Source organism: Hylobates moloch, unplaced genomic scaffold (genome assembly GCF_009828535.3).
Source record: "Hylobates moloch isolate HMO894 unplaced genomic scaffold, HMol_V3 SCAFFOLD_2, whole genome shotgun sequence".
NCBI lineage: Eukaryota > Metazoa > Chordata > Mammalia > Primates > Hylobatidae > Hylobates > Hylobates moloch.
Genome location: NW_026652277.1, coordinates 136215215 through 136241426, shown reverse-complemented (window position 1 = coordinate 136241426; position 26212 = coordinate 136215215). Strand labels below are relative to the sequence as shown.

At 36.7% G+C, this 26212-nt stretch overlaps 2 protein-coding genes across 24 annotated transcripts in view; one reads left to right on the top strand and one right to left on the bottom strand.

The window, feature by feature from the left end:
• CEP85L (centrosomal protein 85 like) overlaps positions 1-26212 on the top strand; it is a 217013-nt gene that overhangs the window by 175341 nt on the left and 15460 nt on the right. For all 6 annotated transcript variants that reach the window (XM_032157756.2, XM_058435518.1, XM_032157774.3 and 3 more), the window contains 5 exons: positions 10334-10513; positions 18545-18697; positions 20465-20619; positions 21870-21987; positions 22464-22514. In XM_032157756.2, coding sequence (XP_032013647.1) covers positions 10334-10513; positions 18545-18697; positions 20465-20619; positions 21870-21987; positions 22464-22514 — 657 coding nt within the window. The remainder of the gene's footprint in view (positions 1-10333; positions 10514-18544; positions 18698-20464; positions 20620-21869; positions 21988-22463; positions 22515-26212) is intronic.
• PLN (phospholamban) overlaps positions 1-26212 on the bottom strand; it is a 99209-nt gene that overhangs the window by 64155 nt on the left and 8842 nt on the right. For 3 of the 18 annotated variants that reach the window (XR_009212469.1, XM_058435522.1, XM_058435530.1), the window contains exon 2: positions 16935-17018. Coding sequence is in view for 4 of the 18 variants with exons in the window: in XM_058435522.1 (XP_058291505.1) it covers positions 16935-16944 (10 nt within the window). In the remaining 14 variants the exon portion in view is untranslated. Of the gene's footprint in view, positions 1-3046; positions 3301-3410; positions 3870-10310; positions 10428-16918; positions 17019-21304; positions 21361-24396; positions 24464-24583; positions 24734-26212 lie in introns of those variants that run through there. The other 15 variants (XR_009212475.1, XR_009212470.1, XR_009212476.1 and 12 more) reach the window with 11 other exon arrangements.

Below are 26212 nucleotides of genomic sequence, written 5' to 3'. Positions count from 1 at the left end.
ACAAGAAGTAGAACAGACGCCTCTTCAAGATGTTTGTTTGTTTGAGACGGGGTATCGCTCTGTTGCTTAGGCTGGCATGCAGTTGCACAATCATATGTGCAATTGTAGCTTGTAGAGCACCCGATTTTGTTGCTGTTTGGGGCAATACTTGTAGCCTGCATGGACCTTGGGAGACTGAACAAAGGGGGCAAACGCAGGAATAAAAGACAAAGACGAAAGAGTGTAATTGGAAGAAGGGGTCAGGGGGCACCTTGCCTCTAGTGGACAGGTGCCCTGAGCTTTCTCAGCCTTCTGAATTTATTAGGTAAAAGAGATAACGAGAAAGCGGGGGTGATTGTCCGGTAATTATTAGTTGGCCTGTTTGGTTCACAGCAGGCTTGCGAGACTGCATCCTTCGAACAATAGGTGCTAGATTTCCCAGTAGATAACTTCAAGGAGCCCAGCGCCAGGGAGTGGTCCTCAGCAAACCTTTTGGCAGCAGGTGCAGTGTGAGTTTGCCCATATCCTGCATTCATGATAAATAGTTTGCTGTTTGATCATATAGCCACCAGTGGAATGCTGAGTTGGTCACGATCCCTTTGGCATTTTCAGCTCCCAGCAGTAGCTCACTACAGCCTCCAACTCCTGGGCTCAAGCAATCCTTCTGCCTCAGCCTCCTGAGTAGCTGGGAGTACAGGTATGTACCACCATGCCTGGCTAATTTAAAAAAAATATTTTAGTAGAGGCAAGGTCTCACTATGTTGCCCAGGCTGGTCTTCAACTCCTGGGCTCAAGTGATCCTCCTACCTTGGCTTCCCAAGGTGCTGGGATAACAGGCATGAGCCACTGCACCTAGCCAGGACTTTTTTTGTATGGATTCTTTTTGACATTTTATAAAGATGATCATGTTATCTGTGAACAATGACAGCTTTATTTCTTCCTTCCTTTCCAATCAGTATACCTTTTATGTACTCTTTTTGTCTTATTGCATTAGCTAGCACTTCCAGTATGATGTTGAAAAGCAGTAGTGAGAGGGGACATTCTTGCATGCTTTTTTATCTTGGTGGGGAAGCTTCGAGTTTCTCACCACTGTAAGTATAACGTTAGCTATACTTGTATTTTGTATATGTTCTTTATTAAATTGAAGAAGCTCCCCTCTATTACTAGTTTGCTGAGAGTTGTTTTGTTTTGTTTTGTTTTGTTTTTTGCTTTTTTTGAGACAGAGTCTCACTCTGTCCCCCAGGCTGGAGTGCAGTGGTGTGATCTCAGCTCACTGAAACCTCCGTTTCCTGGGCTCAAGTGATTCTCCTGCCTCAGCCTCCCGAGTAGCTAGGACTACAGGCGCCTGCCACCATGCCTGGCTAATTTTTGTATTTTTAGTAGAGACAGGGTTTCACCCTGTTGGCCAGGCTGGTCTCAAACTCCTGACCTTGTGATCCACCTGCCTCAGCCTCCCAAAGTGCTGGGATTACAGGCATGAGCCACCGTGCCTGGCCAAGAGTTTTGAATCGTGAATGGGTGTTAGATTTTGTCAAGTGAATTTCCTGGATTTGACATAATCATATTTTGTCTTCTTTAGCCTGTTGGTGATGGAGTACCTTAATTGATTTTCAAATATTGAACTTCTAGTTTCTTTTCTTTTGCTTATTTCAGATTTACTTTTTCTAGTTGATGTTTTCTACTTTTTCTGATTTCCTAGGTGGAGGCTTAGATGATTTATTTTAGATCCTTTTTTTCTTATCTAATATATGCATTCAATGCTATAAATTTCTAAGTACTGCTTTCACTGGATACCACAAATTTTGATAGGTGGTATTTTCCTTTTCATTTAGTTGACATTTTAAAATTTCCTTTTTAACCTATATATTATGTAGAAGTGTGTTGTTTAATCTCCAGGTATTTTGGGATGTCCCAGCTGTCTTTCTGTTTTTGATTTCTAGTTTAATTCCACTATGGTCTGACAGCAGACATTGGATGATTTTTTATCTTTTTAATTTCTTAAGATGTATCTTATGGCCCAAAATGTTGTCTGCTTTGGTGAATGTTCCAGGTGAGCTTGAGGTGAATGTGTAATGCTGTTTCTGGATGAGTAGTCTACAGATGTCAGTTACAGTTAATGGATTGATGGGGCTGTTGAGATAAATTACACCCTTACTGATTTTCTGCCTGTTGGAACTGTCCGTTTCTTTTCTTTTCTCTTTCCCTTCTTCCTTCCTTCCTTCCCTCCCTCCCTCCCTCCCTCCCTTTCCTGCCTTTTTTCTTTCCTCTCCTTTCTCTCTCTCTCTCTCTTTTTTTTTTTTTTTTTACAGGTTGGGTCTCACTGTGTTTCCTAGGGTAGTCTCAAACTCCTGGGCTCAAGCCATCCACCTGCCTTGGCCTCCTAAAGTGCTAGATTTGTCCATTTCTGATACAGTTGTTAAAACCTCCAACTGCGATAGTAGGTTAATCTGTTTCTCCTTGCAGTTCTATCAGTTTTTGTTTGATGTATTTTGATGCTTAGCTGTAGATTTTTTTGTAGTGTTCCACACTTTCTGTCTTTTATCGTTTGTATTTATTTTTATTTTTTGTAGATATGGGGGTCTCACTATGTTGCCTAGGCTGGTCTCGAACCCCTGACCTTAAGTGACCCTCCTGCCTCAGCCTCTCAAAGTACTGGGATTACAGGCATGAGCCAACCATTTCCCAGTCATTTTAATTGAGCATTTTATATTAATCAATTTTTCTCTTTCTACTTTATTACACTTCTCTTTTTACATTCTTTAGTGGTTGCCCTATAGTTTTCATTTACATTTACAACTAATCCAAGTCTTCTGTCAAGTAACCCTACACCTGAAGGTAATGAATCATACCTTATAATAAGTACCATATAATAGCAAAATACGTCTAATTCCTCCATCTTCCTTCTCATCCTTGTATCATTGTTATCAGTCATTTCACTTATTCATAAGCGTATGTATACATACATGCACACATACACAGAAACATACATAAATGATTACATTTTTGCTGTAATTAAAATGTCACTTGTTAGATCAATTAAGAATAATAAAGGTTTAAAAATTTTTACCTTCACTTATTCCTTCTCTGATGCTCTTGCTTTCTTTGTCTAGATGTGAGTTTCTGTCCTGTGTCATTTCCCATCTCTCTGAAGGCTTTTAACATTTCTTGCAAAGCAGATATACTGGCCAGAAAATCCTTCAATTTTTATCTGTGGAAGTCTTTCTCTTTCGCTCTTGAAGGATAACTTCACAGTGTATAGCAGAAGTCCCTAACCTTTTTGGCACCAGGGTCTGGTTTTGAGGAAGACAATTTCTCCACAGACCTGGGAAGGGGGTGTGGTTTTGGGATGATTCAAGCACTAACATTTATAGTATACCTCATTTCTATTATGATTACATTTTAATATATAATGAAATAATTGTACAACTCACCATAATGTAGAATCAGTGGGAGGCCGGAGCTTGTTTTCCACAACTAGACCGTCTCTTCTGGGAGTGTTGGGAGTCAGTGACACCCAAAGCCTGTTGATTATGTCCAGTCTACTCTGTAATCTCATTTTGGTTGCTATAATTGCAGAAAACCCTGCTTCACAAAGATAGGATGTTGGAAATGGAAGCAGGCTTTTCAGTGCTTTTGTGGCAATCTCAGGATATTCTTCCTTGACTTTAATCCAAAATGTATGGAGACTTGAAGTTGTCTCAAACATACTTTTAAGGCCACTGTCATTTGCAGTCTCAAGCAGTTGATTCTCTTCTAGTGTGGACAGAGTTGATGCACCTGGCAACTTACAAGTGGGTCGCGATCCATTTCTTCCCAGTTCGGGTTTTTTTGTGGTTGGGAATTAATGCTCAGATTCTTTAGAAAGCTGAGATAGGTGATCCATGTACCAGCTGGGAGAAAGAAGGCCCTGGCTCAGTCTCTTTCAAGATCTCTGCTAATGTTTGAAACATGTCAAAAATCCCAATGTTTATGCATTGCCCCCATAATACTAGTTTGGCCTTGAATGCAGCCACTTTATCTGTTGACTTGAATACCATTGTCATTCTCCCTTGAAGTGACAACAGATTGAGTTCATTGAGCAGGTTGAATGTGTCACATAAGTAAACAAGTTTTGTGAGCCATTCTGTGTAACTGAAATGTGTTGCCAGTGGTGACTGTTTTTCTAAAAGAAATCTCTGGAGTGGCTCTTGTAACTCAGAAACTCTGGCCAGTAATCTACCTTTAGAAAGCAATCACTTCTGTGTATAAGAGATGACGTGTGTGCCCTGCGTCCATCTCCTCACAGAGCTGCACCATCAGATGTGGGTTAAAGGCATGTACTTAATGTGGTTGATAGTTTTAAGGATATCCTGCAAAGTGTTGCTAAGTTCAGGTGACATTTTTCAGCTAGCCAGCATTTCTGTATGGGTGATACAATGTGTGGAGTCACATGCAGAAGCGACCATCTGACCCAAGTTGTGAAATCAGAAAGACACCCAGTTATGGAAGCCTCTCTGTGCATATACTGACACAAAATGACCAATTCCGTTTTTCTGATATGTAATCATTCAAAGACTTGAATAATTCTGCAGCTGTGGTGTTGGTTGGCAATAAAAGTGCATATGACATATCCTCATACACATCCTCCTGAAAATATATCACACAAAAACAAGCCTTGTTGCCTTGTCAACATTGATAGACTTTTCAACCTGGATTGCATACCACAGTGACTCATTCATCCTCTTTAACAACTGTGCCTCAATATCCTCTGCTGTTTCATCAGTTCATTTTGTTGTGATGATGGCTGAAAGATGAACACATGTCACCTTTTGAACTGCAGCGTCTCCTAAGAGTTCATGACAAATGTGCTTGGTAGCAGGAAGGATCGCCTCTTCACCAATAGTAAAGGGCTTTGTATTAGTCTGTTCTGATGCTGCTATAAAGAACTGCCTGAGACTGGCTATTTATAAAGGAAAGAGGTTTAATTGACTTACAGTTCCGTGTGACTGGGGAGGCCTCAGGAAACTTAAATTCATGGTGGAAGGGGAAGCAAACACATCCTTCTTCATATGATAGAAGGAAGAAGTGCCGAGCAAACAGGGAAAAGCTCTTTATAAGACCATTAGATCTCAGGAGAACTCACCCACTATCACGAGAATGGTAGCATGGGGGTTATCGCCCCAATGATTCAATTACCTCCCACTGAGTCCCTCAACATATAGGGATTATTGAAACTACAATTCAAGTTGAGATTTGGGTGGAGACACAACCAAACCATGTCATTCTGCCCCAGCACCTCCCAAATCTCATGTTCTCACATTTTAAAACACAATCATGCCTTCCCAACAGTCCCCTAAAGCCTTAATTCATTCCAGCATTAACCCAAAAGTCCAAGTCAGAAGCCTCATGTGAAACAAGGCATATTGTTTTTTAAGGTTTTTTTTTTCTTTTTCAGTATTGGAAGTTTCTGTCGTCATATCCCCAAGGTCAGGAATTGTTTCCTCAGCCAGGTCTACTCTGCTAATGAGTTCCTCAAGGACATTCTTTATTTCTGTTAGTGTTCTCAATCTTTAGCATTTCTTTTTTATTCTTTTCTAGAATTTTTATCTCTACATTTACATTATCTGTATGTTCTTATATACTGTCTACATTTTCTATCATAATCTTACTAATCCTAGTTGTCAAATCCCTGGTCTGATAATTCTGACATTCTTGCCATATCTGACTCTGTGTCTGATGCTTTTTGATCTCTCCAAACTGCGTTTTTTGCCTTTTTGCCTGTCTTGTAATTTTTGTTGAAAGTAGACATGATGTCCAAGGTTTAATAAGTGTGATAAATAGAGCTTTAGTAATGCAGTGGTAAAGTGTGCAGGGAAGGGGAAGTATTCTATAGTCCTGTGATTAGGTCTCAGTCTTGGTGAATTTGTTCCTCTGGATTGTGAACTTCAGTATTCTAAGATTTTTTCTTTCCCAACCCTTAGGCGGGACAGGATGGCAGGAGGGCGATGGAGTTGGTATTTCCACAGGGAAGGCCAAAGGAGCTTGATTTGTGTATTAACCCTCCTTTATGCGGAAGGCTGGAGTTGGCTGGAGTTGGGTTATTTCCTTTACCCCAACTAGGTTAAGCTCTGATAAAACCCCAGCAGTTTAGGCTCTGGTAAAATAGTTTCCCCTGATGGCAGGCATTTTTAAGAACAGAATGCTCTGGCATATTTTAAATGGTTCCTTTTCGCCTCCCCCTGCGAGAAACAGGATGGGATTTTTCTCTGATACTCACTGATGATCTTGTAGAACTGGAGGTAAAACTCACAGACATATGGAAACCTCCCGTATGATTGGGTCCCCATGGAATTTTTAACTCTCAGATTTATCTACTCCAAGTCTCTAGCAATTCATTAGTTACAGATTTTCCCACCCTGGCTCTTCTGCTAATGGGTTTTTGCATTATTAGGTTATGATCCTCCATTTCTACCTATCCTTTTTTTCCAGTTTTGGAGGCAGCAGTTCGCCCTGTGACCTCATTTCTCTCACAGACTTTAGAAGACTTGTTGATATTTCAGTTTTTTCAGCTTTTTATTTTTATTTTTTTAGGACTGAGTGGTGACTTCTGATCTCTTTACATGCCGGGCTAGAAACTGGAAGTCTGTATTAACTTTTTATAGTTTCATAGCCTAGCCATCTTCCTGAGTTCCATATCTACCTTTCTGCCTGATGTCCATCTCTACTTGTATATTCAAATGAAATAATAATCATAGACTCTAATTATATTAAGTATATCTGCTTAAGTATAACCTATTTTTCTATATAACCTACTGTTCTTCTTTATATTTACTTTTGCCCAGAAGATATCTTCCATGTTACTTAGACAAAATCTTAAACCTTGGTTATCTTTAACATTTATTTTCCATTTATATCTTTAAACAATCATTTTCTCTAAATCCTCTCACCCTGCTTCCAGTTTCTTCATTCTGTTCTCCATGCTCTATTTCAGCTCCTTGTTTCTTTTCAGCTAAATTAGTTAGAATAATTTCTTTAAATGATAACATCCATATTCATTCTCAGAGAATCTTGTTCACTGCATCTAGCTTTGTCCTATTTCTTCTAGCACTGTCATGTCTTTTTCCTCTCATCTCTTCCCTTTCATCAGACTTGCTGAGAGTCTAGACACTAGACAATGCTGGGGAATATAGAGATTTACAAAGCCAAGTTCACAATTCTTGGAATTCTACAGGAAGGTTGCAACCTAGATTTGTAAGTTTTCCCTTTTATTCCGCCCACTTGTAACCTATAAACATGACATGATACTCTCTGTATATACTTTTTAACCTTTTTAAAAATGTTCTTTCTAGAATGCCTGTTCCTTTTTCCATTCTTGCCAGAATCTCCCTGTATTTCAAAATCTGTCTCAAAAGCCACCTCTCCAGTAAAGCCTTTTTCCTCATTCGCTCAATGTCTTCATGTATCCTACTTCCTCCCAATACTTTGTACTTAACATGGCCTTTATTTGGCTACCATATTTATTCAGTTCTATATTACAATCATCTAAAGGCTTCTCATGCCTCTGATTAAAATTTCAGTTTGTAAAGGGTGAGTCTGCCATCTTTGAAATAGCCTGGACATGATAAATGCTATTTATGTAATGGTTGAATTGCATGCTTACCTTTTGGGAAAGTATCAGTTCTTCAAAGCCTAGTTCAAATTTACTTCTGTAACACCCTCCCTTAGCTACTGCACGTGTAACTATCTTAGCACTTAGTTTCATTGTCTTTTTTTGGTCTTTTTGTGTATGACACATTAAACTGGTGGGATCTTACTTTATTAACTGTAGAATCCCCAGCACCTAGCACAATGCCTAACGTATGTGCTTTGTAAATATCTTTTAAATAAATGGAAAAATAACCTCTTTCTTTGCTTTTACAGTACTTTGTTGATATCTTTTTACAGCACTTAACCACATGCTGATTTGTTTGAAGGAATATTTGTATTTCCTGCCTTCCTCTTGCAGATTTTTATCCTACATGGGGGAGAGGGAATATCTTCCCCTTGAAAAGAATTTCCTTCAAAGCCTTGCTCATAGAAGCAATAATACATTTATTCATTCAACAATTATTTTGTGAGTACTTATTTTGTGCCATTTTTTCTATGCAATAGGGAATATAAGATGGACACTTTGAGATGGACAAGAATCCCTGATTCATAGATCTTACTTTCTAGTTAGAGAAACATTCGATTAATACATATTGAATTTAGTATTAGCTGGAAATGATTACCTGTGAAGAAATTTTTCTTTAGTTTTATTCATTTACGTAGAACTTTCACTTCTATATGATTAATGAATATACTGTACCATTTACATGTTGAAGTATACTTTTAAAATCAAATAATAGCTCTTTCATGAAGTTTCTCCTATATGCTGGAAACTTTACATACTTTATCTTTCTTCAAAAAACACTGCAAAGTAGGTTTTATTGTTTCTGTTTTAGAGATGAGAAAACCGGGGTTTTGAGATGGTAAGTAATTTGCTTTCATTATGGTACATAACTAGGAAGCAAGATAGCTGGAATTTAAATCAAGGTGTGTCTGTTCATATAGCCTATATGTACTGTTATATTATACTTCATTTCCAATTTCTTCACATTTGTTCAAGACAAACTTTTTTTTTTATTATACTTTAGGTTTTAGGGTACATGTGCACAATGTGCAGGTTTGTTACATATGTATCCATGTGCCATGTTGATTTCCTGCACCCATTAGCTCGTCATTTAGCATTAGGTATATCTCCTAATGCTGTCCCCGCCCCCGCCACCCCCCACCCCACAACAGTACCCGGAATGTGATGTTCCCCTTCCTGTGTCCATGAGTTCTCATTGTTCAATTCCCACCTATGAGTGAGAACATGCGGTGTTTGGTTTTTTGTCCTTGCGATAGTTTACTGAGAATGATGTTTTCCAGTTTCATCCATGTCCCTACAAAGGACACGAACTCATCATTTTTTATGGCTGCATAGTATTCCATGGTGTATATGTGCCACATTTTCTTAATCCAGTCTATCGTTGTTGGACATTTGGGTTGGTTCCAAGTCTTTGCTATTGTGAATAGTGCCGCAATAAACATACGTGTGCATGTGTCTTTATAGCAGCATGATTTATACTCCTTTGGGTATATACCCAGTAATGGGATGGCTGGGTCAAATGGTATTTCTAGTTCTAGATCCCTGAGGAATCGCCACACTGACTTCCACAATGGTTGAACTAGTTTACAGTCCCACCAACAGTGTAAAAGTGTTCCTATTTCTCCACATCCTCTCCAGCACCTGTTGTTTCCTGATTTTTTAATGATGGCCATTCTAACTGGTGTGAGATGGTATCTCACTGTGGTTTTGATTTGCGTTTCTCTGATGGCCAGTGATGATGAGCATTTCTTCATGTGTTTTCTGGCTGCATAAATGTCTTCTTTTGAGAAGTGTCTGTTCATGTCCTTTGCCCACTTTTTGATAGGGTTGTTTGTTTTTTTCTTGTAAATTTGTTTGAGTTCATTGTAGATTCTGGATATTAGCCCTTTGTCAGATGAGTAGGTTGCAAAAATTTTCTCCCATTCTGTAGGTTGCCTGTTCACTCTGATGATAGTTTCTTTTGCTGTGCAGAAGCTCTTTAGTTTAATGAGATCCCATTTGTCAATTTTGGCTTTTGTTGCCATTGCTTTTGGTGTTTTAGACATGAAGTCCTTGCCCATGCCTATGTCCTGAATGGTATTGCCTAGGTTTTCTTCTAGGGTTTTTATGGTTTTAGGTCTAACATGTAAGTCTTTAATCCATCTTGAATTAATAGGGATCCATTGCAGTTTCTACATATGGTACCATTTTCCAGACCTTTTTAATAGGAATCCTTTCCCCTTTTTTTTTTTGTTTGTGACTTGGCGATGCGGGCTCTTTTTTGGTTCCATATGAACTTTAAAGTAGTTTTTTCCAATTCTGTGAAGAAAGTCATTGGTAGCTTGATGGGGATGGCATTGAATCTATAAATTACTTTGGGCAGTATGGCCATTTTCACGATATTGATTCTTCCAACCCATGAGCATGGAATGTTCTTCCATTTGTTTGTATCCTCTTTGATTTCATGGAGCAGTGGTTTGTAGTTCTCCTTGAAGAGGTCCTTCACATCCCTTGTAAGTTGGATTCCTAGGTATTTTATTCTCTTTGAAGCAATTGTGAATGGGAGTTCACTCATGATTTGGCTCTCTGTTTGTCTGTGATTTGTGTACAAGAAAGCTTGTGATTTTTGTACATTGATTTTGTATCCTGAGACTTTGCTGAAGTTGCTAATCAGCTTAAGGACAAACTTTTAAAGTCTTACCTCCTTTTTTTCTTTCCTAACAGCCACAATATGAGAACACTTCACTCCAGACACCATTTTCAGAGGAATCAGTTTCCCATTCCCAACAAGGGGAATTTGAGCAAAAGCTTGCACCTACTGAGAAAGAAGTTTTACAACTTAATGAGTTTCTCAAACAAAGACTAAGCCTATTTATTGAAGAGAAGAAGAAACTAGAGGAAAAAGTAAGTTTTTGTTATAAAGTTGAATTAGGTCAACAACATTTCCTCAGCATATAATTATTTGTCTGTCATTTACCCTGTCAGGTGTCATGCCAGGTTATATATACATTTATGTGGAGGTGATTAATTTTGTAGTAACTTTTGAGAAGCCCTCTGCTATCTGCAGAAATCCAAGGATTTTCTTTGAGGATAGAAATGCTCTTGTGGCCAGGCGCGGTGGCTCACGCTTGTAATCCCTGCACTTTGGGAGGCCGAGGCGGGCGAATCACGAGGTCAGGAGATCGAGACCACGGTGAAACCCCGTCTCTACTAAAAATATAAAAAATTAGCCGGGCGTGGTGGCAGGCGCCTGTAGTCCCAGCTACTCGGGGAGGCTGAGGCAGGAGAATGGCGTGAACCCGGGAGGCGGAGCTTGCAGTGAGCCGTGATTGCGCCACTGCACTCCAGCCTGGGCGACAGATCTGTCTCAAAAAAAAAAAAGAAATGCTCTTGTATGTCTTTCTAACAAAAAGTAAAATCTTTAAAAAATTAATTGCCTACACCAAATAACTGTTCTCCTTTTCCTTATTGAATCTATGATTTCATTTTTTTTGTCATGTTGGGCATAAAGTGTTGGTAAATGAAGCTGGCCTATCTTTAATAATGATGCAACTTAAGTTATTAAACTGAAGCCCCTGATTCAGAATAAGAAGCTAAAAGCCAAATACACAGACAGGAACACTAGATGTGTGTGTGTGTGTGTGTGTGCACGTGTGTGTGTGTTACACTGCTGATGAGAATGTAAATGAGTACAACAACTATGGAAAACAGTGTGGAGACTCCTTAAACAACTAAAAGTAGAACTACCATTTGATCCAGCAATCCCACTACTAGGTGTCTGTCCAGAGGAGTGGATGTCATTACATCAAAAACACTTGCACATGCATGTTTATAGCAGCACAATTTGCAATTGCAAAAATATGGACCCAGCCTAAATGCCCATTGACCAATGAATCGATAAAGAAAATGTGTTGTGTGTGTGTGCTTTTTGATTATTATCAGTATAATTTTGACTTTTCATAGACTTCATATTAATGAAATTACATGGTATATATTCTTTTATTCAGTATCTTTGAGATTTATTTTTATAGCTACATGTATCAGTTTCTATCTATTGCTGAGTGGTGTTTTTCATTATAAAGATATACCACAGTGTATCTATTCTCCTCTTGATATTTGGATTTTTAGCATTTTGGAGAAATTATGAATAAGGCTGCTATGAACGTTCTTGTACAAGATTTTTTGTGTATGTGTGTTTTCATTTATCTTGGATAAATACCTGGTAGTTGAATTGCTGGTTCATTGGGTTTGTAGAGTCAATATTTAACTTACAAGAAACTACCCAAATGATTGTACCATTTAATACTCCCACTACTAGTGTTGAGAATTCCAGTTTCTCCACATCCTCCCAAATCCATTCTTGATAGCTCAAAGGACTTAACTTTTAACAACAAAGGATCCAGTCATTTTACTTCTTTGGTTAAAACTAATTTATGCCATCCCATTGTATTTTCTCTTTTCGTTGCAGAAAGAACATTTAATACAAGATGTACCCTTTCAACAAATTTTTAAGTGTATAATTCAGAACTATACGCATGATATTGTACAGCAGATCTCTAGCACTTATTCATTTATGTAATTGAAACTTTATATGCATTGAAGAGTAACTCCCACTTCCCTGCTCCCCAGTCCCTGACAACTACCAGTCTACTCTCTGTTTCACTTATCTCATATAAGTGGAATTATATAGTATTTGCCTTTTTGTGACTGGCTTGTTTTATTTAGCATTATATCCCCCAGAGCCATCCATCTTGTCACAAATGGTGGGATTTCTTTCTTTTCAAAGTTTGAATAATATTCCATTTTGTGTGTGTGTGTGTGTGTGTATGTATACACACAAGTATGTATGTGTGTGCATGTATGTGTGTGTGTGTGTGTCTGTGTGTGTATATAACATTTATGTCGCTCATTCACCTATTGCTGGATATTTAGATTGTTTCCACATCTTGGGTTATTGTGAATACTGCTAGGAACATGGGAGTACAAATGTTGCTCAGAGATCCTGGTTTCAATTCTTTTGGATAAATATCCAGAAGTAGGATTGCTTGATCATGTTTTATTTTTAATTATTTGAGGAACCTTCATACAGTTTCCCATAGCAGCTGTATCATTTTACATTTCCACCAAGTGTTCAAGGGTTCCCCTTTCTCCACATCCTTGCCATCATTTACTTTCTTTTTTCAAGAAAAAAGATGGCCAGCCTAACAGGCATGAGATGGTTTTGATTTGCATTTTCCTGATGATTAGTGATGTTGAGCATCTTTTCATATACCTGTTCACTATTTGTATGTCTTCTATGCAGTAATTGAGCATGTGTGGATTTGGTTATACATGAGGTGTCCTGGAGCCAATCCCTTCCATATACCAAGGGACGACTGTACTTTCTTATGCTTTTGTATTACTGTTTAGCATCCCTTTATTTCAACTTGAAGAATTCCTCTTGACATTTTTCATAGTACAAGGGTAGGTAATCAACTATAATATCACAGCTTTTGTTTGTGTGGGAAAATCTTTATCTCTCCTTTTTTTGTTGTTTTTTGGAGACAGAGTTTTGCACTTTTTGCCCAGGCTGGAGTGCAATGATGTGATCTTGGCTCACTGCAACTTTTGCCTCCTGGGTTCAGGTGATTCTCTTGCCTCAGCCTCCCGAGTAGCTGGGATTACAGGCACGTGCCACCACGCCCAGCTATTTTTGTATTTTTAGTAGAGACAAGATTTCACCATGTTGGCCAGGCTCTCAAACCCCTGACCTGAGGTGATCCACCCACCTCGGCCCCCCAAAGTGCTGGGATTACAGGTGTGAGCCACTACACCCAGCCACTCCCATTCATTTTTGAAGAACACTTCTTCTTACATTATTCTGGGTTGAAAATTACCCCCATTCCCCAGTGCCCAAGCAGTGCGAGTTTATCATCCCACTTTCTCTGCAAAATTTCTTCCGAGAAATCTGCTCATAGTCTTATTGGAGTTCTCTTGCATGTGACAGGTCATTTTTCTTGTGATGCTTCCAGAATTCTCTTTTTGCCTTTTGACAATTTGATTTAAATGTGTCTTTGTACATTTTCTTTGGGGTCATCTTATTTGGGGTCCATTGGGTCCCCTGGATCTGGATGTCCATTCCCCATGCCTCTTGCCTTTCCCTCCCACACACACATATTTGGGAAGTTTTTAATCATTATTTCTTTGAATAAGCTTTCTTTCCCTTTCACCCCCTTCCTTTTTTGGGACTCCTACAATGTGTATATTTGTCTGCTTAATGGTGTTAAGTTTCTCAAGCTTTCTTTACTTTTTTATTCCTTGTTCTTTTGTTACTCTGACTTGATAATTTCCAAATACCTGTGTTTGAGTTTGCATATTTCTTCTGCTTGATCTAGAGTGCTTTTGACCCTCTCTAGTGAATTTTTATTTCAGTTATTATATTTTTTAGTTCCAAGATTTGTTTGGTAAAGTATTTCCTATCTCTGTTGAAATTTTACTTTGTTCATGCATTGTTTTCCTGACCTCATTGAGCATCTTTATGTTGGGTATGTTGAATTCTCTTTCAGGCAAATCATGTATCTTGGTTTTATTAGATTTGGTTTCAGGAGATTTATTTTGTTTGTTTTGGACATACTTCCCTGTGTGTTAATTTTTCCTCACTCTTTGATACTTGTATATTTTATAAAATAGCTATCACTTCCACTCCTCACAGACTAGTCTTATACAGGAGAAGACCCTCACTAATTAGTCTGGCCAGAGAGGGTGGCTTTTCATATCTTTGTACTAGTTTAACTCATTTTATTTTTGTTCTTAGCATCCTTCAGGCTTTAGGAGTATTCTAGGTCCCATCAGTACTCAGACAAGTGGAATTTCGGCCAGTCCCTTGGCCAGACTTCTGAAAAGTCAGATTGTTGGGTGTTCTGTCCATTGCTTTCCCTGTACTGGGAGAAACTTGAATCTGGAGTTTCTTCACTCATTGCTGTGTGATGAGCTGGGGCTGTGGACTCTGGAAACTGCTAGCCTAAACTATCATCTCTGATCTCACTGGTCTGATCTCACTGGTCCCAGGCAGCAAGAGTGTCATGGTCCTATTACTGTTCCAAGATAGGCAAGGCAGAAGCCAGTCTCCTGAACAGCACCCAGAAAAGTTGGGATGTTGGATGTGTGATCCAACTATTTTCTTTCCCAGCAGGTTCCTTCTGATCATATGCTGTATTGGGGGTAGGATTACAGAAGGTGTCCTACATTTCCTTGATTGCTTCTATGTGGCTGATTTTGCATTCACCCAGAGTACAATAGCTTCTTGACTAATTTTTGGATTTCTTAAAAAGGGAATTTGTCTATGTTGGGGGTTTTATTGTTTTTTTAATTGAATCCACATGTTGGTTTGGGGAAGGAGAGTTCAAGACTTGCTCTTCTGCCATCTTGCTGACACTACTCCCCAGGTCTTTAAAATATAAATCAAATTCTTCCCATGGCCTGAGACACATTGCCTAATTATATATCCGTAGGTTCTGCCAATCTTCCTCTGATAAACTGTGGATTGATACACTGGGTGTTACAGTTGCTCAGACAGCTCAGGCTTTGTTTCTGGTATCAGGATCTTTACACAGAGCGGCCTTTTTGCATGGCAAATACTTGGCTATTTTTTTCTCCCACTTTCAAGTCACCTATTTATTTGTTCAAATCTAGCTTAATATTTTTCCCTTCTACTCCTCCTTTCATATGCTTATAGCATTTTATTCTTTTTTTCCAGGGCTCAACCCAATTTGTATAATCATTATTTTTTATATTTCTCTCTAAGCTCCTTGAAGGCAGGGGTTTGTATTTGAATGTGTCTCTGTGGCGTATGTAGCACCATTCATGGTGCCTGGCATATTGAATGAATTCTTTCAGGTAATTTTTGCCAGGATGGGAGAGAAAACAGTAAGGTAGACTAGGGAAAAAACAATGAGAGAGAGAGATCAAAGATGTCAGAGTGGGTGCATAATGGAGCAAGTTCCTAGGAGACATAGGGAAGGGTTGGTAAGAGATGCAAATATGGTAGAGTTACTCTTGGAAAAGAAGAGGAGTAGCTTCTGTGGGAGTGAGGCAATTAAGAATGGAAATGTATACACCAGAGAAATTTGAGGAGAGAGGATAAATGTAGAGGGCAGAGTTTGTGTCAGAGCACATGGAGGTGACTTGAGTTCTTGAAGGGAGTGCATAGATTAGAAAGAGCAGGCTCGTTGATAACAAATCAACTAAACAAACAGCACTTTGGGTCCACACAAGATTGGATCATATTGTTTCTTTTGGCATTTACTCTGTAATCCTTATCAAAAACTGATTCTATGACAGAAAAAACAATGTGGTAATAATAATGTTACCTTTTGAGTTCTTTCTTATAAGAGCCAGACAATAAAGAAAAGTAACTGTTTGTGAACCTCTTATAAAACATGTCCTTCCTATTACCTTCTAGGAATGATATCAGTATTGCGTCATACCTCTTTGAAAATAAAAACTTAGCTTTGTATTAATAGAATAGAGAAGATTTATTAGTGACACCTCATTTATCTGGAGGTAATTAATGCAGTTCAGACTTCAGTAACCTCTATTTGTATGGAACAACACAAAACTTGGCAGTTTAAAAAACATGAAACACCAAAAAACAAAACAAAGAGCTTGTCATCTGTGAGCAGGCTGAAAAAAACCCAAGACCCAATGAATATGTATGATCAACATGTGACCAACAAATAACAGAGACAGTGTCCCATAGGAGAGTGTTGGCAGCAATTTGTGATCAAGGGAAGCAAGCTTGACATGACAGCAAAGAGAGTTGGCCAACCAAAAGGAAGAAAAATAGGACATCTTTGCACACAGACAGACCTATTCCAGTCATTGCTTTTTGAGGCATCATTTTGTCACATTTAAGACATTTAGACAGTTAAGTCCAAGTTAGAGAGCATTAAGCAAACGTAGGTTGGTTTATCATGTTTACCTCTGCAATGTACAGGGTCATTTGCTAAGGCAAGAGCAAGGCTTGGTTGATGGGGAATCCAAGCACAGCTGGTTACTAAAATAAGAACCTGATAATGAGTCATAAGGAAGAACTGAAAGAAAGTTGATTTTCAGTCAGATGATCTAGATTCAAATTCCACTTCTGATTTTGTGACTTGTTAAGTCACTAAAGATCTTTGGGCCTCATCTGTAAAAAGGGAATTGTATTATATGGTCGCCAACAGTATGTAAGGTTTTCCATTCTGATAGATCGCAGGGTAAACTGTCACACCAGCACATTTGCCTTTGATTAAGAAAGCCCCAGTAAATAATAGGATGTGTTGGTCTTACCAGTGTTGCTGCTTACCAAAGGTCATAAGTAGATCCTAATGTCACTGGTGAAATGAATAATTTTTCCACATGAAGTTTTAAAAATTGTTATACATTAGACCTGAAAGAAATTAGAAAATACATGAAAGAAACTAGACTGTGAACAAGTGTTAGCTTTAATAAAATTTGAAAGAATAATCCATCTTACTGCTAATTATTGCCAGTTATTTTCCCAGTGAATATGGGAAAACACTGTAAAAATATTTTAGAACCCTGTAAGTTTGAAAAGAGGATTAAATGGTTGGAAGATTGGTAATTTAAGGTAAATAGGAGTAAATATGAAAGAGCTTTGACTATGAGATATGAAATTTAAAGATGGTATATTTCATGTAGTGGGGGTAAAAGGTACATGAAAATCTGACTTTCAGCCTATATAAATTGGGATTTACTAGAATCATTATCATGTGTGACATGTGTTCAGTTACCATACTTTATCAATCCCAAAATGACATCAATAGTAAGACACTTTTATTTTATGGTTTTTAGAAAGAAAATATGCTGCAAATTCAATTATGACACAGTGCCTTAAACAGTAGTGTTGCTTGAGGTATGAATTGGTTTCACTAGTCCATTATCTGCCCCTAAGTATTTGGTATATTCTTCTAGCTTTAGTTGCATTGTTTAGTACACTATAAGCAATTTCTTTGCAAGTCTGTTAGTAACAAAACAGTTTCAGTTACTTGTAGCAGCATCTTCCTCTCTTAGTTCCCGTAAAGCGTTTGGGTATAGCTATGGAAAAACTAAGAAATCGGAGTCATTCCTTCAGAGATGAATACTTCACTGATTTCAAAGGCTTTTTTTCTGTGCCTGTCTGGGCACCCAATAACACTGTTCCATACTAAATTGTAATGTAACATTGTTTAGGCATTTTAGACATCATTTAAACTCAACACATAGTTTCTACATGTATATAACAATATTGAAATGACAAAGATATGAACAGCCTTGACAAAATTTGCACATGTGCAGGCAATAAAAACTATGTTACTACCGCCCCCTGGTTGATGGCAATTTATAGGATGCCATCCATGGTAAAAGCAAATACTCCCTAAACTCTTGATTTCAGTGACATAAATTTTTTTAAGTGTAAATCTTATTTTGTTTGTTTGTTTAAATTGAGACAAAGTCTCGCTCTGTCACCCAGGCGGGAGTGCAGTGGCACAATCTCGGCTCACTGCAACCTCAGCCACCCCAGTTCAAGCGATTCTTATACCTCAGCCTTTCAAGTAGCTGGAACTACAGGCATGTGCCACCACGCCCAGCTAATTTTTTTGGTATTTTTTTAGTAGAGACAGGGTTTTGCCATGTTGGCCAGGCTGGTCTCAAGCTCCTGACCTCAGATGATCAGCCCACCTCAGTCTCCCAAAGTGCTGGGATTACAGGTGTGAGCCACCACACCTGGCGAGTGTAAATCTTAGAATGAAATAAGGTAAATCTTAATTGAGTTGCTAGTGGCCTTCACTATAACCTGAAACTGTTGGTGAATTCAACGGTGTCTAATATTAAAGTCTAATATTAAAGAGTTATTAAAGTGTTATATCTTTTAATGACTGAAAACTACTGAAGATTCATAATTGTTTTCTTTAGCTTAAAACTAGAGATCGATACATCAGTAGTCTGAAAAAGAAATGCCAGAAGGAATCCGAACAAAACAAAGAAAAGCAGAGAAGAATTGAGACCTTGGAAAAGTATCTGGCTGATCTTCCAACTCTAGATGATGTACAGAGTCAGAGTCTACAGGTAACATGAAATAAAATGCTTATCTTTAAATGACATGAAAACATGTTAACTTGACTCTTTAGAAATTTGGCTAACTATAAGTTAAATCTATGTGTTTAATTGCTGTTTTGGGGACTTAATTCTAATAAGAAACTTTGTTTATCTAAGCATGCATAAGTAGATCTTTCTTGTCAGTTAATAAGTGATTACCTTCCTAATGATCCTGTATTGTAACTCTCTTAACTATTGTAGAAGTTAGTTTCTAAACCAGTCTGCCAACCCCTACCCCATACACATGCATGCACACACCCCCAGTTCTGGCGCTTTCCAACACAGTCTCTAGGATTCACCAAGGCCCAACAAGACCTTTTGTTGACTATCTTTCTAGATATTTTCTTCATTCTTCTTAACCTTTATATATATATTTTTTTCTTATACCTTGACCTATGACCTCAATTCATTCCTCTGACTTTTCCTTTTTTTTTTTTCCTTAACAATACCTCAGAGTCTTTCTCCTGACTCAGATGAGGGCCACTCTCTTGAAACCTTATTTATAAATCCACTAGATCTACTCTTCAGTCTCTTCCCAAAGTTGTTCTAAGCCAGGGATTCTCAACCTCGGCACTATTGACATTTGGAGGCAGATAATTTTTTGTTACAGGCGTCTGCCTTGATCATTGAAGGGTGTACTTCTGCATCCACATATCTGCCCTCTACCCACTAAGTGCCAATAGCAGTGCTCCTTCTCATTTATCCCAAACCCCAAATGTAAACAGATATTTCCAGATGTCCTCTGGGGGTAAAATTACCCCCTCTCAAGAATCATTAGTCTAATCTATGAAGTGTCACTCTGCATACTTTAAGACCTATGTTGCATTCTCTGTTTATTTTACATTAATTTATAAGTTGTAAAAACTAAGATTAAAGTCAGGAAGGAAATTAAGGACTGCAGGAGGTTGCATGAGCAGGAACAGAGGGCAATGGGTATTAGAAAATATGTAAGAAAATACCTAACATCCATTGGGGTGGCAATTAAGGGTCTTGAACAGATGTTTGTACACCCATGTTTATAACATGATTATTCACAACAGCCAAAAGGTGGAAGTAGCCCAGGTGTCCATGACCAGATAAATGGGTAAACTAAAGGTGGTATATACATACAGTGGAATCCTGTTCGCCATAACAAGGAGAGAAATTCTGACACATGCTATCATATGGATTAACCTGGAGGACATTTTGTGAAGTGAAATAAGCTAGTCACAAAAAGACAAATACTGTATGATTCCACTTAATGAGATACCTTAAGAATTCAATCACAGAGATAGAAAGTGGAAAGTTGGTTACCAGGGAATGTGGGGAGGGATAGATGGGGAGTTGTTTAATTGATAATAGAGTTTCAATTATGCAAGATGAAGAGTTCTGGAGATTAGTTGCACAATAATGTGAATGTACTGAACCTCAACCTGTCATACACTTGAAAATTGTTAAGACAGTATAGAGTTATATATTTATTACAATTAAAAGTAAAATAAATTTAAAATGAGAATATTAACCTTTCCTGGTCTTCTACAAATTTCTAACCCCATTCTCTTCCTTGTAATTCCATTCTTCTAGGTGCCTTTCACACAGAGGAGGAGATGGAGAATTAAATACTCTAGATAAAATACAGTGTGATTTTTTTTTTTTTTTACCTACAAGTCTGTTAATCCTTGCCAACACAGTAACAGTATCTAATAGAAGCGTATTTAATATTTCATGTGTAATGAACTGTAAAACATTTCTCCTTAGCTGCAGATTCTGGAAGAAAAAAATAAGAATTTACAAGAGGCTTTGATAGATACAGAAAAAAAACTTGAAGAGATCAAAAAGCAGTGTCAAGATAAAGAGACACAGTTAATATGCCAGAAAAAGAAAGAAAAGGAGTTAGTGACTACTGTTCAGAGGTAAGAAAATTTTCTGAATCCTTTTACGTTATTTTATTCATATTTTTCATAAAATATTTTACTTAATTTATAATTTTTATTTTATTTTCCTTAATTTAAAGATGTACTACAGGGTGCTCATCCCTTATCCAAACTGCTTGTGACCCAGGAGGTTTTAGATTTAAGATTTTCTTCGGATTTTGGAATATTTGCCAAGTATTTACCCACTGAGCATCTCTAATTCTGACAATCCAAAATCTGAAATGCTCCAATGAGCATCTCCTTTGAGCATCATGTCCATGCTCAAAAAGTTTTGGATTTTGACACATTTCAGATTTCAGATTTTTGGATTAGGGATGTTCAACCTGTATTAAGAACTAGAAGCATAATTTCATTGAAACAGGTTATCTCAGTTATAATTTAACATTTTGAAGCAATATATTGATATCTTGCCAAAAGTTTCTGTTGAAAATAGTAAAAATAAAAACTCATAAAATGAAGACTGAAAATATTAATACAAACCCTTTACCTAATGGCTTTATAAAAAAAAAAAGTAAAAATTCTGAATAACAAAAAAGGGGCCAGCAAAATACTCAAACTGCACTCCTTAATGGAATATATCAAATTGAAGTGATTGGCTCCTATTTCACTTTACTGCAAGTAAAAGATGCAGCAGTTTTGCCATATATCTTCCAGATTTACTTACATATCTTGCCTCATGGGACTCAATTAATACAGTTGTAAGTACGTGTACCCCCAAATCTAAAATAAAAGTGAAAAAAAAAAGAAAAGAAATGAAAGAGAAATGCAATTCTGCTGATTTAGGCAACAGCTATTCTTACAAGCAAACTTTTGCTGAGCTTAGAATAAAGGACAAAAGATGTGGATCCATATTCTTAGATTCCCTACAACGATCATCTTAATCAAGGAACCCTGCTTTTAGAGGAAAAGGAAAGAACATGAGTTAGGCTTCAGAGCTCAGATTTGGGTAATGAAGGACGTCATCGGGCCTAAGGATGTCACATACTGAGCAACTCTGGACTCTGGTCTCAAATTTGCCATTTCTGAAAAGATGATCAGCCTCTAGCTAACTATGGACCCGTCTTACTTGTATGAAATATAGATAACAGTTTTTCATATACTGTCTGTGGGTCTTGATTGTTGCTTTATTAAAAAATATAGACCCTAAAAAGGACATCATTTATGTTGAAATCATTACCAAAATCAGCAAATAGAGCTTATTTTCTTCATATAATTGTCTTTTGAAATAGTTTGCAACAAAAGGTAGAAAGATGCCTTGAAGATGGAATCCGCCTTCCCATGTTAGATGCAAAACAGCTTCAGAATGAAAATGATAATCTCAGACAACAAAATGAGACTGCTAGTAAGGTCAGTAGATACCTTTGATCATAAACGTGAAACCTATACTATGTGGATATATGTGTATAGATACATAATTTATAGCTATTTTATGTGATTTATTTTTTTAATATTTAATCACTTATATAATTTCTAGTTTGAATGTTTTTATTTGAAAGGACCATAGCAATTGAAACAAAATTAAATAATTGAAATAAAAGCCAAAATAAAAGGATATCTTTTTCGTTCCTTAATTATTCAGTCTGTCTCGGTTATTCTTAAAAATTTTATAAATTTGAGAAAACTTTTATCAAGAACTAGAGGAAGACTTTTGTAGTTTTATACATGTGTGATCCAAATCATACGGATACTTTCCGTTTTTTAAAAAGACCCTTTTTAAAAATGAATTTATAAATTTCTGTGCTATGTTTTCTTGAACTGTTGGTACTTTTAAGAAGCGATGTAAAAATTATTTGAATCAGATGTATTTATTTTCTTTGATTTAGATAATAGACAGCCAACAAGATGAGATTGACAGAATGATTTTAGAAATTCAGGTAAGGAATATTTTGTGCTTATTTTAATTTAGCTATATTCTGATATACTCTTAATGCTTATTTAACCTGAAAATATTAAAGCATGCATGTATCATATGGAAAGATAATATTTATAGCACTGAGGTAAAGTTGCAAATCCTTTAATATTAATCTTCCAGTTTTTGCTGTTTGATAAATTAATCCTAAAAAATTGTAAAGATTCATCAGTGAACAAGTCACATCCCTGGCCACTCTAGTGGGGTGAGTTGGAGAGAATACAAAACCAGTATAATGAATATCAGGTGCTATGAAAAAAAATTGCTGTTAAAAATGTTATTTTAAAAAATTAAGTAGGCTAGAAAGTGCTACATTTAATAGAGTGGTCATGACGTTTTTCCTGAAGAGGTGATATTTGAACAGGGATCTGAATGAAGACATCCAGGGGAAGAGCATTCCAAGCAAAGGGAACAACAAGTGCCCTTTATGTACCTGGTATGCTCTAAGAACAGCACAAAGTCTGTTAGCCTGGAGTGCAGGAAATGTGAGGTAGTGTGACGGGAAGCCATTGGTCATCTTTTGCTGAAAAATGTTTAGCTTTATACCCCTAATTTTACTGTTACTTCTTAAAATCAAAGTAAAAGTGGTAAATGATTTGCCATATACAGTCTTCTTTGTCTTTTGGTTGTATTATTTATCAATAAATGTATGAGCCTGATGGATTGATTGACAGAGGTTACAAACTTTATTTTGTATTCCTACAGACATAACTTCAGTTGTTCCATAAGCCATTAGAACCTCTAGATTGTTAGATTTCCTCAGCTATTGTTATGTGACTTATTCTGGACCATAATTCAAGAAATTTCCATTTCACTTGGGCACGTTTTCCAAGAAGTAAATCTAATACAAGTTATCTCCATCTAAATTAAGAATAATCAACACATGAACTTTGGCATTGAAACTTTAATGACTTGTAAGATTTCATTTGTCACATACTGTCACATTATAGGTGTTCAGTATATATTAGCATTCATTGAAATGTGCATTTTCCCCCATTTGTGGAGGCATCTTACTGCAATTTACTCTTACATGTTAACCAAGTCTGTAGTCACATGTAAATATGTCATGACCATACATAAATGAATATGTAGAAGAATATGCAATTATGGGCCATACTGTTCTTTGTTACTAAATTGTTTCAGCAAACACAAATCTTTTATTTCTTCAAACTATGTAGAGAATTGAAATAAAATTAATGAGATGCATTTATTTCCAAATATTTGGGCCTACGCACTATAATTATTAATTCTGTTGTCTTATCTTTTGAAACAATGGCTATCTTTTTTGGTTTTCTTTTTTGTTCTTAGCATCTCATTTGCCCATTCTACCATCGAGGTTTTCAGATCTAGAGACACAGAGATCTATAGATATAGGTCACAGAGACAGACAATAAATGTTGATAGCTGGTCAAAATAGCTATATTTGTGAAGATGGTATTTGAATAGCAAAGCTGGAGATGAATATGACTCACATAATGAGAAAATTATTTACTAGTTTTAAACTCATGTTATTTTTTGGCCCCTCATCATTTAAAAAGACAAATTTTGTTTGTATTTGGTCATTTTTGGTGACCTTTTTCTAAAAGGCATATCTCTATAAAAATCTGAAAATATTGCTTGTTCTTAAAAGAGGAGCACTAATTATTTCCCTAGCATTGGATACACTGAAAAGCACACTTCGGGTTGAAAAAATATTCTTGTTGCTTTCTATTGTGGTTAATGGACATAATTAATGGGTGTTATTATCAAGCTGATATACCTAATAGAGCAATTCCCTTCACTTTCTACTTCCTTAAAGCTGCCTGATTTTTCCTCATCAGCTTACATAAAGAATGGTCAGCTTGTACCTGTGTAGATTATGATGTCCTTTCCATATGCTGTATCTCTGTTTTTGAATTCTTCAAATATCTTCGCCTATCCAAAGTAACACAAAATACTATATAATTAAGGATAGCAGAGAGCCTCCCAATTATTTTTAATATAAATTATGCATTTTGACTATCACTATAGTATTAATTTTATGTAAAATCTCACTGTCGCTATAGTTGGGATATTCTTTCTTCCTCCACAGTGCTTGGATGTTTTTCCATTCTAGAGTATTCAGTAGACAGAGATAACTTGGTACTATTAGAATTTCATGTGTTACTGCCTCTTTATGTCCTTGCAAACTGTTGAGAACACCAAATTTGTTTGAAGTTCACTTGTCTTGATTTGGTGCACTGCATTTCCTTGGGAACAAGCAAGTTATTCATACAGTTTAAATTTACTCCCAAAAGGGAAAAATAAAATCCCAGGCTATGTACATTTTATGTCCAATTTATAGGAGATAAAAATAGGGCATTGTTTCATACGTAGATGCTGTGTTTAAAATACAGCTATAGTTTATTTTTTTGCCACAAAAGTCAAATAAATACTTAATCTGTTATAGGTCACTGGCACGTTTATTTATTCACAGCTTTCGAAGTTGAAGAGAAATCAGTCCTCTACTAGTTATACTATTGTTGAATATAGAAAAAGTAATACTTCATGTAAAAGTATATGCTAATTTGGAAATTGAGTGCTGTAAAAATACAGATTTATCTACTGTTTTGTTCAACTGTCAAGGTCATATTGTTAATTGGCATGAATACCTTGTTTACTCATTGACCTTTTAGAAATGTTTCCCTTATTTATACCCATAAAACTAGTATAGCTAGCTTGGCTGCTTCTCCTATAGGTTTTTTCTTCTGTCAGTATACAGTATATAAAGACATTTTGCAGTAGAATGTTCTGTGTCAATTCCATGAACATATGGCTGCAGTCAGAATGTGATTGAGTTCTTCATTGGGCATTACTTTCCTTCTTACTTATTTCTCAAAAGCGCATTTCAAATCCATAAGCCTTTTTCAGTGAGCTGTTATCATTGTAATCTTTTGGCAGAGGACGTAGAGTTTTGTAATGTTTGCTTGTTTTCTCTGACATTAAAATGTTTACTAATTGCAAGAACTTAGGCATTTAAATGGCCTTTCTGAATTGACAGCTATCAATAGATAATCATAATATCACAAAAGACAGAATAATACATTAGAGGACATTAAGACTGTTTACTCGGCCATGGTTGGAACCACCAGTCTCAAAACTGTGACACAGTCTGTTCTATTTATAACACATCGAGATGTTCCCACAGCCTAAGAAAATTCTATTCCAATTTTTAGCAAATCTCATAAATCCTTCATCTAGCAGTTTTTCTCAGTAGAAATAGTGGGAAAATGGATCATAAGTCAATGGAATATCTTATAGGTAGAACATAACTCTTTTAAATATCAATTGCCTTAATGTTTTCCCATTATTATTGTGTGATGTTTATCTCCTATTTTTTTGTTATCTGAATTGTGTTGTGTCTTAAAGTTCTTTTTCTCAAGTTTAATTTTGAAAACATTTACTTCTGTAAAATTGCTTATGATGAGTGAAAAACTAAAAGTATTCTTATCAGAAGTTAATACTAAATTTTGAAAAATGTACCAGCCAAATAATGCCTTCTATGAAAAGTAGCTTTAAAAAAAAAAAGCACTCACTGTGGTCTTGGTACTTGTAAAGAGAACAGTCTTTACTGTTCATGTAGATCTGTTGTATGCATGTTATAGTTGCATAATTAAGATATGTCAAAAAATGTGTAAAAGGTGT